The 11688-nt window shown below is 55.3% G+C and overlaps 1 protein-coding gene across 1 annotated transcript; it reads left to right on the forward strand.

Moving 5' to 3' along the window:
- Positions 1–1980: 1980 nt before the first annotated feature.
- NCF1 (neutrophil cytosolic factor 1) lies at positions 1981–11129 on the forward strand. The gene is made up of 11 exons (XM_054394429.1): positions 1981–2052; positions 2492–2572; positions 2861–2936; positions 4405–4570; positions 4697–4752; positions 5217–5339; positions 6460–6567; positions 7352–7469; positions 8251–8358; positions 10058–10200; positions 11011–11129. The coding sequence occupies exons 1-11, from the start codon at positions 1981–1983 to the stop codon at positions 11127–11129; spliced, it is 1170 nt and encodes a 389-aa protein (XP_054250404.1).
- Positions 11130–11688: the final 559 nt, after the last annotated feature.

The raw sequence follows: 11688 nt of genomic DNA on the forward strand, positions 1-11688 counted from the left end.
CAGCTGCAAAGCACTGTTCTTGAGATTCAGGGGAAAGCTATGGTTAGTATTTGATTTTTTTTCATGTGGCCAGAGTAAGCTTTTGCCTTTACAGCTCATGAGGGCATCAGATCCTGTGCCATGGCTTGGTGTTGATGTTCAGTGGAAAGAACCCATCCTGGCTGCACTGGTGGTTTGGGGATGCTGCGTGCCAGGAACAGAGACAGAGGTGCTGCCTCACTGACCAAAACATCTGTGTGAGGGTGGCTCTGGGCTTGCTCTGCCAACCAGCTCACAGAAGGTGTTGGCTTGCCAGGGACACCAGCTGCCCCTGAGCATGGGCTCCTGGAGGGCATGCAGCAGAGGGAATTTGGGATGAGGCTGAGGGCTCATGGCTGAGTGGCTGGCTGGAGCCAGGCTCTTCCCAAGCATCCCATGGAGAGCAGGCCCCAGCACTGTCTCCCTTTGTCATCGAGGGTGCCCTTGCTGGGGATGAAAGTGCTCCTGGGTGCTTCTTTTCTGGTGAACAGTGTGGGATTGATCCATGCTGCCCTCCCAGCCCTTCTGCTCAGGGCTGGGTGAGGAGGAGGAAGAGAATGCTGGTGCCACTTCAGAGGGCTTTGCAAGGAACCCTCATGCTCTCCCAGAGGGAGGCAGGGATCTGTCTCCAGCCTACCCTGGGGTTTCCCCAAGGCTAGGGTCCCCTGTGACCAGTGCTCCCAGGCAGCCCAGTGCCCAGGTAAGGCAGCAAGCAGAGCTGCAGTGCTGGGGCTGGCTCAGGTCCTTGGGGGCTGCTCAAGGGAGCCTTTTGGGGAAGCTATAGGTAACTGAAAGGAAACTGTGATGCAAGGGCAGGAGTTCTTGCATCCACACTCTGTGACTGCCCCATCCTGCCTGTGCCATGTCCCCAGCCTCCCTACCTGCCCTGGGAGCATGGGACAGTCTCCCATTGATGCCCTGGGCTTGGGCAGTGTGTGATGTGCCTTACCAAGCCCATCCAGCTCCACTTGAGAGGGTAAAGACTCCTCAGGTTGCCACTGCCAACCACATTGCCACTGCCAAGGACTTGTCTGTCCTTGAGCCTCTGCAGAATGAGTGCTGCAGCACCCAGTGCCATCATGGGCCAGTGTCAGGGGTGAGAGGGATCACTTGGTGCAGCTGACCTGGACCTTCACTGTTCTCTGATTTCAAAGGTACCTCCGGGGCATCCCCAAGGCCTCATTGCTACCCCCCTTCTCCCCAGTCCTAGAGCTGATCTGGAGACTCCCCTGGGGAAGCAGGGACTCAATACAAACCACAGCAGTGCAGAATTAGGGGTGTGCCTGCAGCAGGACTTCCTCTTCCCCGAGCCTTTAACAGCAGAGCGGGGCCGTGAGAGGCAGAGGGGAGCAGAGGCTGCCCAGACACCTGGGCAGGGGCAGGAGCAGGGGCAAGGGCAGGAGCAGGAGCAGGGGCAGGGGCAGGGGCAGGAGCAGGAGCAGGAGCAGGGGCAGGGGCAGGAGCAGCAGCAGGGGCAGGGGCAGGAGCAGCAGCAGGAGCAGGAGCAGGAGCAGGGGCAGGGGCAGGAGCAGCAGCAGGGGCAGGGGCAGGAGCAGGGGCAGGAGCAGGGGCAGGGGCAGGAGCAGCAGCAGGGGCAGGGGCAGGAGCAGGGGCAGGAGCAGGATCAGGAGCAGGAGCAGGGGCAGGGGCAGGAGCAGCAGCAGCAGCAGGGGCAGGGGCAGGAACAGGGGCAAGGGCAGAAGCAGGAGCAGGTGGAGGAGCAGGGGCAGAGGCAGAGGCAGGGGCAGGGGCAGGAGCAGGGGCAAGGGCAGGGGCAGGAGCAGGGGCAAGGGCAGGGGCAGGAGCAGGAGCAGGGGCAGGAGTAGGGGCAGGGGCAGGAGCAGGAGCAGGAGCAGGGGGAGGAGCAGGGGCAGGAGCAGGAGCAGGAGCAGGAGCAGGGGGAGGAGCAGGGGCAGGAGCAGGAGCAGGGGCCAGACCAGGCCACCACAACTGGGAGCAGCTATGGGGGATGCCTTCATCCGGCACATCGAGCTGCTGGGCTACGAGAAAAGGTTCTTCCCCAGCCAGCACTATGTGAGTACATCCTGACCTTTGGACATGCTGAGCAGTGAGGGCTGGACAGCAAATCTCTTTAGATAAATGTGAGGGAGGGTCTAAGGGGATCCATTCTAGGGGGAGTCATGGCTGGTGGCATGAGCTGGAGACAGCCAGAGGTTAAAATGTTCTGAACACACAAGATTTTGGGCACCACCTCTACAAATTGTTAGTTACTTTGCATGCTTAGAGCTTTTCCCTCTTTGACTCCCACCTGTCTGGATGTTTCTGTCCCCTTTTTGTCCCTTCTGAGCTTCCTAATGGTGCCAAGCTTGCTGCCCAGGCAGAGCTCCTCACGTTGAGGTGGTGGAAGAAAACCACAATTTCTCTGAAACTGAAACATCCCTGGGGCTGCCTGAGAGCTTGGGATGCAGTGAGGTGTGGGGTCCAGATGCAGCACCTCTGCTCTGTCCCTCAGGTCTACATGTTCCTGGTGAAGTGGAATGACCTCTCGGAAAAGCTCATCTACCGCCGCTTTACGGAGATATACGAATTCCATGTGAGTCTTTAACTGAACAAAGGGAGGTGTGGACTAGAGGGAAGGAAGACGTTTTTTACACTGAGGGTAGTGAGACACTAGCCCACGTTGCCCAGAGAAGTGGTAGATGCCCCATCCCTGGAAGCATTCCAGGCCAGGTTGTTTGGAGCTCTGAGCAACCTGCTCTAGATGCAGCTGCCCCTGCTGACTGCAGTGGGGTTGGACTGGATGAGCCCTAGAGGTCCCCTCTGACCCAAACCAGTCTGTGATTGCATGATCCTCATGGCTGTGCCTGGCTCTGCTCCACAGAAAGAGCTGAAGGAGATGTTCCCCATCGAATCCGGGGATATCAACATGGAGAAGCGGATCATCCCACACTTGCCAGGTGAGGGACAGCTGCTGGGGCTGGGGGGTGAGACAGAAATTGCAGCTGGTTGGGAAATTCCCCAGCAGGCTGAGCTGGGCAGACTGAGCTCAGCAGGCTGCCTCCAGTACAGATGCTTGAGGCATTTTCTGTTCCTGCCCACTGGGCTTGAAACCCAAGTTCCAGAAAGGTCTGAGCAGCTGCAGCAGCTTCTCCCAACACTCACCAGCCCCACAGGCCCTCCCTAAATGCTGGGCACCCCAGAGACACATCCCACAGCATCAGCTCTGACTCCTGGCTGGTGCAAAGAGTTTGGCTTTAGGGAGCCTGAGCTGAGCTGAGCCCTCTTTGGGGACACCATCACAGGGGTTGGTCTCAGTGCCCTTATGGCAACACAGTTGTTTTGTAAGAGGAAGAGATGCAACATGCAACATGTCTTCAGTGACAGGATATCAGCTCCTGATCCAAACAGCTGACAGTTTGTTCCCAGGCAAGGTGCAGGTCAGCAAAATTCCCCTTTTTATTGAACTTCCTGCTTTAAAGGAGGCAGGAAAGAGCATGAGAAATAGCTGTGGGTTGTGGCAAGCATCTCTTGAGGAGCACTAAACCTTCAGCAGGCAGCAGTGTGGGTGCCAGGTCTGGGGTTCCCCCCTCAGGGCTGGACTAACCCTGCCATGCTGGGAGCCTTCCATGCACTGCCACCACCGTGCTGGGGCTGCTGGAAGTGGTGTTCTCCTCTTTGGGGAACTGAAAGCACTGGGGACAAGGCAGACATAAGGCTTCTGCAGGAGGTGTGGGGCTGTCACCAGCTGCACACAGAAGCAGCTTCACAAGGGGATCAACACTGCTGAAAGCTGGGGCTGCCACGGGTGTTCTGGAGCCCCAGAGTCAAGAGTGGCTGCTGCAGGACATGTCTTATGGGACAGATGGATGTGGACACCTCCCTGGCCACAGGCTGGTCCCCTGAGCCCCTTCTTGTGCCCCAGTGCAGCTGCTGTATTTGTGGCCCAGCAGCTGAGCTTAGTCTGAGTGTGGATGTGGGAGGTCTGCTGTAGCTGAGATGGAGCTTGCAAGGTTTGATGAGCCGTGGAGGACGAGTCCAGCTGCACACATCTCTCCCTCATGCTGCCCGTGGCACTCGGGCTGGGCACTGCACCCCACTCACCTCCCCAGACAGCCTGCCAGAACAAGGAACCCATGGCCCTAGCACTTCTGCCAAACAGCCATGGCCCTGCAGCCAACTTCTGCCCAGCTTTGTCAGCACCATACATAACCCCCCGTGTGTGTGCCAAGGCTGGCACTGCAGCAGCGATGGAGAAGATGGTGCCACCCTCCCTCAGAGCTTTGCCTTGTGGGCACCACACAGCACCCTGGGGACAAGCTCACTTGGTTTTAGGGCAAAATGAATGATTCAGAGCAACCTGCTTAGGAAAGTCATCAAAAGAGGGCTGCCTGTCTGCTCATTCTGGGTCCCTTCCCTCTGCCCTAGCCCCGAAGTGGTTCGATGGGCAGCGCTCCACTGAGAGCAGGCAGGGCACGCTGGCTGAGTACTGCTATGCCCTGGTCAACCTGCCCCACAAGATCTCCCGCTGCCAGCACGTCGTCAGCTTCTTCAGGGTCCGTCATGACGACATGAACCCCGTCACAGACAGCCAGTGAGTCCAGCTGCCTGCCCTCTGGGGCGAGCCCTGCACCCTCAGCCCCAGCTGCTGGCAGCAGCCAGCCAGCAGGGCACCAAAAGAAATGGTTGGCACTGAGATGCCTGTGCTCTGACCTTCTAGGATCAGGAAACCTGAGGTCTTCATCCTGCCGAGGGATGCCAAGAAAACCCTCACTGGTAAGAGGCCTCAGAGGGGTGCAAGTGGCTGCCCTCAGCAGCAGCAGAACCTGGCAGGGGTAGGGGCAGGGAAAAGGGCAGGGGCAGGGAAAAGGGCAGGGGCAGGGGCAGAGGCAGGGAAAAGGGCAGGGGCAGGGAAAAGGGCAGGGGCAGGGACAGGGAAAAGGGCAGGGGCAGGGGCAGAGGCAGGGAAAAGGGCAGGGGCAGGGAAAAGGGCAGGGGCAGGGGCAGCCATCCCACAGCAGATGCCCTGACTGAGAGTAGAGGCTCTTTGCCAGAGCTGTAGCTGGGAGGTAACCACAGCCTTGCAGGGAATGAGTCTCTGTCCTGAGATCCAGCTGGTTTGGAACCAGTAGAGGCTGGGAGAGCACGCTGGGATGTCCTTGGGCTTCTTCTGGTCTGCCTGAAATAAGGTATCAGTGCTGGGAGCTGGAGATGGAACGTGTCTCACCTCTCCCATGCAGATATCACAGGGCCCATTGTCCTGCAAACCTACCGAGCCATCGCTGACTATGAGAAGAGCTCCACATCTGAGATGGCTCTGCAAGCTGGGGACATGGTGGATGTGGTGGAGAAGAGTGAGAGTGGTAGGTGTGCATCCCTCCAGAGAGCCCCTGAGGGCCAGACCCCTCCTGGCTACTGTTTCAGCAGGGATGGGAACTGCCCTTGCATCTTGCACTCAAGCGTAGCACGTGAGTTAGTTGTGCTGGTGCATGGCTTACACAGGGGCTCCTGGTGGAGAGGAGAGGCTCAGAGCAAATGCAGCCAGCAGCACTGAACCTCTTGGCACTTCCCACCTCCTTGGGACGTGTTTCACATGCACATGAAGCCACATGACAGTTGGCTTTGGCTGGGAAGGGTGTGGGGCAATCCTCGAAAACTCTGCAACCTCCTCGCATGCCTCAGCCTGTGAGGTTTCCTGCCCAGAAGGAAGCAAGATGAGCTGGCCAAGTTCCCTGGTTGCACCATATGAAGAGAGACAGACTGGTCCTGACACTGTCCCTTCCACCCAGCCTGTGTGGGTGCCTGCAGCTACCCTGAATGGGACAAACCCTGTGCTGGTGCTTCCACAGTGCCACCACAACACCTCTGCCTGTGTGTGACGGTGTTAAAGACTGTGCCTTTAATTTTTCTTCTCACAAAGTTCGAGCAGAGAAAGTGAAAGAATGTAAATAAATCACTATTGGGTGTAAGAAAGCAAAATAATGATGATTCTAAACACTTCCATTGGAGAGAGAGAAATATTTAAGAGCCAGTACTCAAAACAAGCTACAGGACAGTCGGGCAGTCAAGCAGTCTTGCAGTCTGTTTTCTCTCAGTCTGTCTGCCTGCTTCTTTTCTGGCTGAAGATAACACACTGACCTTGACAAGCTAAGTCTAACAGCCTCTCTGCTTCTTGGCTCTCTGCCTTCTGCCAGGGGGGCCTGGGGGGAGTCCTTCTGGCTGGGAGGCAGGCGGGAGGAAGGAAGCACAGCCCCTGGAGGGGGGCCAGGGGGGCTTGGTTGTGTTTTCCTGTTGATTGTACATATTTGTCAATGTTGTGAGTAGTGTCTATTTGTGCATATTCATTGCATTTCCTCATAGACTGTAGTTTTGCTTGTAAATACAGCTTGCATTTGCTTCCAGACTGAGCTAGCCTGGGTATTGTCAGTGTGGGAGGGGGATTTCAGCTCTCACACTGTTACACCATGGCTGCTTTCCTTGCAGGCTGGTGGTTCTGCCAGTTGAAGAATAAAAGAGGCTGGGTGCCAGCTGCCTATCTGGAGCCAATGGACGGTCCTGAGGAGTCTGAGGAGCAGGAGCCCAACTATGCAGGTAAAATGCTGAGGTACCACAGTGCTGCAGCTCCCACTGGCACAGTTCATTGCAAGGCCCCAGTCTGGAAGTCCACAATGAGCAAGACTGTTGGCCAGGGAGATGTTGCTGTAGGAGCTGCCAGGAGGGATGAATCTTATGGTTCAGTGCCTCAGTGTCAGCCTCAGGAGCTTCCCATGACACACAGCTCAGCACTAGGTGCTGGCTTTGGCTGATCACAGATGCACATCTTCATCCAGGGGCTGTCCTGAGCTAGCTGGGTGAGTGTTGGGTTGCTGGGGAAGCAAAGGAGTGTGGTGCATCCTCCAAACCACGGCACAGGCTTTCCCTGGCACTTGGCTTCCACTCTCTCCTTGCCAGCCCCCTGTATCACCCTGCCATGACAGCAGGACCTTACTGCACAGAGCAGAGGGAGGATCCTCCAGACCCAGACTGATTGCTCTCTGGCCTTCATCTTGTGGTTTCCAAAACACTGCAACAGGCTCTATTAGCACAACACTTCCTTCTTCCTCTTTTAATCACCTGCATTCTAAAAAAGCTCTGCAGCAGAGAGCTGTGCTGCCACTGCTTGCACTCTCCTCCCTGAAAAGGTGCTGGAGGGCCTGGGATGAGGCACTGACAAATTTGGGGAAGTCTGAATCCAAATTTGGAGAACTGAAGCACCACAGGTCTTGCCTAAAATGTAGGATAGATGCTCTGGTGCCTCCTCTCCTCAGCAGCTGGAGAGGCTGAGCCCTGTCCCTGGGGAGGTAGCACACACCCTCTCTCCTGGTTTTGTGTGCAGGTGAGCAGTACATTGTCCAGAAAGGCTACACAGCTGTGGAGGAGGATGAGCTGACCCTCAAGGAGGGCGATGTTATTGAAGTCATCCACAAGCTCCTTGATGGCTGGTGGGTCATCAGGTGAGAGAAGCCAAGAGCAAAGCCAGCAAGCAGGGTGCAGGCAGAGGGAAGGATGAGCCAGCAGATGTGGGCTGGTTGGTGCCACTGCCCAGCACTGCCTTTTGTAGGGCCATTTCTAGTAGCCTGTGGCTTTGCCAACTGTTAAATGTTCCCTCATCTGGGGGCTTCAGAAATATCCAAGAGGGAGGCAGATGGGGGAAAAACATATTTTGTCCCCAAGAATTCTGGCACATTTTGCTTTGCACAAGCTCAGCTTCCAGCCCAGCCCTGGCCTGCCCTGCAAACCTGGGCTTTCCCAAGGGGAACCCCAGCTGCACTTGTGCTCTGGAGAGTCACAGACTGCACATTCACAGCAGGACCTGGCATGGCTGCATGCCCTGGGGATCCTCCTGCTCCAGCCTGTGCCCAGGCCAGTGGCACTGGCAGGATCTCCTGGTGTTTGCTGGTGTGCTGGGCTGGAGGGGGAGATGGACCAGTGACCAGGGAGTGTTTCTTGAGCACTCAGCAGCAGAGTGTCTGGCAGGAGGGCCTGAGTTATGCTTCAGGAGCCCAATGAAACCCTTAGGGCAGATAATATGAGTTGGTGAAAGCCTGAAAGCTGTGAGCCATTCCTCTGTCTGCTACCTCTTTGCCACGCTTTCAGGGAGAGCCACAAGGCAGGGGAACAGTAAAAGCCTCCCCTGAGAAAATAACCCAGCCAGCACCAGCTGGGGACAAGTGTGAGGAGACTGGGGTTTCAGAGCCACAACTGCAAGTGATGTTGCTTTGTGCTGCCCTGCAGGAACAATGAAACCACGGGTTACTACCCCTCCATGTACCTGCAGAAAGCTGGGGAGTCAAACACCTCTGTGAAGATTGAGCTGAGGAACCGGAGCGCTCCTCCACGGAGGTAGGAACAGCCCTGGGAGAGGGGAGGAGGACTGAAGTTGTTCTTAGAGGAGGGTGAAACGGAACCAGATGATGCTTTGTGGTGTCCCTTGTTCGCCCTGGCAATGAGAAACTGCCTGGGAGGCAGAGCCTGAGGGGCTGCAGCAAAAGATTACTTACCCAGGGGGGTGGTGGAGTCATCGCCCCTAGAGGTGTTTGAGGAAGTATGGTCATGGCACTTCAGGCCATGGTTTAATGGCCTGGGTGGTGTTAGGTTGAGAGTTGGACTCGCTGACCTTAAAGGGCTTTTCCAACCCAAACAATGCTATAATTCTACGAAAAAATAGCTCTGGGCTCCCCCATTCCACAGGCAGAGGCACCCCAGCATTTCTGATGCAGGGCTGCATGACCCTTGCTGCAGCAGGTCCTCCAGCCAGGAAGCTTTCTCCTTGTCCTTCTGCAAAGTTTCTTCTCTGGGCTAATTAAATTTAATTTCCAAATTGGCCTTTTTCTTATTTCCTAAGTGCATTCACGGAATCTCTGAGAAGCCAGGAGAGATTTGACTAACCACAGCTGCCAAATGGCCTAATCTGATGGGAGGATTCCAGCTAATGGAAGGGATTTTATTTTGATTAAAAAGATAAAAAGCAATAACAACTCATTAATTCCCATGCAAAGAAAACTGCTAGGAAGAGAGCTTGCTGCTGCCTTTTCTTCCCTATGAGAAAACACAGTAGCCTTGCTAGAAAATCCCTCCAAATCCAGCTCTGCTGGAGCATGGATTGAGTGCCAGACAGGGTCAAATGGCCCAAATCCACATAGCTGAGCACAGTGATGCTTACTGATGCCCTTGAGAGGGTTGAGGTGACCTATTTCAAGGACAGTCACTTGCCCCCATGGTAGATGTCCTTGTGGCACAGGTGATGGCAGCCAAGCTGAGCCCTGTTGCAAAAGTGGTGATCTGCTGTTTTGGGAAAGATCTCTGTGATGAAATGGGGCCAAGGAAGGGCTGAAGGCAGGTGAGCATTCTGGCTTGAGAGGAGCAGAAGGATGATGCTATGGGATGGACATCAGAAACCACCTTGCTGATGCCCTCATAGTGAAGACTAAGCAGTGGCCTCAGCCTGCCTGCCTGGGGACAGTCCCTGGTGCTTCCCCTGTGGCAGCTGTCACCACACAGTCCCCAGCTGCTCAGCCTTTCACTTCTCTCAGCAGTTTCTCTGCTGTGGGTCCAACACTGCACATCCAGAAGCACACTGACATGTGCCTCACTCTGCTCCCCTGGCCCAGGGGGTTGAGCTTTGGGCATTGAGGATCCATGCCAAACCCCACACCAGCACCTTAGTTTGCAGCCAGTAGAGATGCCATATGTGTATATCCATCCACCCATCCAAAGGCAAAGCTAAGATCAGCTCCAGGGCTTGCTTAGGCCGTGGGGAAAGCTTCTCTGATCCACCTTGCTATCACCATTGTCACCTTCCAGACTTGTGCTCATGCTTTAACCTTCAGTATTCGCTTCCAAAGCACCTCTCCAGCTGCCTCCTCAGACACTGTGTGCACTGTGCCCCTCCTAGGGCTGCCTTTGAGGGTGCCTTCCACTGGGCAAAACCAAAATGTCTGTGTTTGGGTGAGGCAGAGGAGGAAGAGCAGAGGGGAAATCCTTTTGTGGAGTGAGAGCAGCTGGCAGAGCAACTGACAGTTTTGTTTCTGACTCCTTGCAGATCCACCATCCGAAATGTGAAGAGCATCCACAAGCAAGGGCGGAAGCAGATCAGCCAGGAGACCTACAGGAGGAACAGCAAGAAGTACATCCAGAGCAGGAGGAACCTGAAGGGAAAATTCCAGAATGAGGCCAATGTCATCAGTAAGTCCCAGCAGGACCTTTGCCCTGGACATGGGCTGAATATCCTGCCTATGCCCTCCAGGTCTGGTTGCTGGAGCTGTGGTGCAAGCAAACAAGCCTGGGAATCCCTCTGTCACTCTGAAAGGTCTGGGTGAAGAGAAGGAAAAGACTCTTCCCCAAATCCCTCTGCACTTCACCTCCTTACAAGGCAGCACAGCCTCTGGTTCTGCACCATCAGAGGTGGGAGATGATGCAGTCAGTAGGACAACACATGTAGGTCCCATGTGGCCTGTCCACACTTCTGCTATGGGGAAAGTAAGCACAAGGAGGTGTTTTGTTTTGGGTTTTTTTCCCCAATATTTCTTACCTCTGGTCTGACAGAGAAGGAGCAGCACGTGGTGGCATTTCTGCCCTCAGTAGATCCTGGAGAAGGTCAGCCCACATTTAAGAGCCATGCTTTCCCCCTGTGCACCTAACCTTACCCATGCTGCTGGTGCTGTTACCATCAGCATGCACGTTAGCTGTCAGCAAAGCACCCAGAGGGAGGCAGAGCATAAAGAAGGAGGCTGCTGTTGAGGTAGATTCTTTAGATCTGGGAATCCCTGTGCAGGGACCTTCACAACAAACAGGAGCTCCTTGCACCTCCTTGCTCCCTCCTGAGCAGAGCTCCTAGCCAGGAACAGGTGGGATCATCCCACCCTCCAGGACTTCCAGGAAGACCTTCACACACAGCTGGGACAGCAGGAGAGGCAGGAGCTGTGGTGGCCGCTACCGAGGAAGCTTTTGAACATGAAGGTGGAGAGCTCTGACTCATCTCTGCTTTACCCACAGTTGAGAAAAACGAGCAAGAGGAGAACAAGCCCAGGGCTCAGCCTGCTGTTCCTCCCCGTCCCAGCAAAGACCTCATCCTGAACCGCTGCACCGAGAGCACCCGGAGAAAGATCCTGTGACCCCCAGCCCCCGACACCAGCCTGCTGGTGGTTTATCTCTGCCAGCTCCTGCACAGCCAGGGCTCAGAGCCGCACTGGGGGATCCAGACAGCTCTGGCAGCATCCCAGGGAGCTGCTGGCTGGATCAGTGCAGCCCAGCACCCCTCTTCATCCACAAGCATGGTGAGCCTAAGATGTCTCAAAGATGCCTCGCTCCACCAGCTCTGGGACACTGAGGCTTCCACAGTCACTGGGGATCACTCACCACTGGACATTCTTTCATCCTCTATTTGTGTTTTGAATGATTTTGTGTTTTTCACTAATAAAGAAGGCATTTTATAGATAGATGTCAACGCCTGCCCCGACAGCTGTCCAGTGGAGACCTCAGGGAGCAGCACTGTAATTGACAAAAATGACCACTCCAATTTTATGTGGTTAAATTTAAAGTTTTATTTGGTAAGTGAGCAAAAACAGCGCTGGGCAGCCGGGGGAATCTCCTGTTCCTCCACGGCTCACATCTGACAGTATCATATAGACTCCTTTTATAGGGTAGGAGTTCAGCATCATCTCAGTCTCTTTG

The sequence above is a fragment of the Indicator indicator genome, chromosome 30 (assembly GCF_027791375.1).
Source record: "Indicator indicator isolate 239-I01 chromosome 30, UM_Iind_1.1, whole genome shotgun sequence".
Classification (NCBI taxonomy): domain Eukaryota; kingdom Metazoa; phylum Chordata; class Aves; order Piciformes; family Indicatoridae; genus Indicator; species Indicator indicator.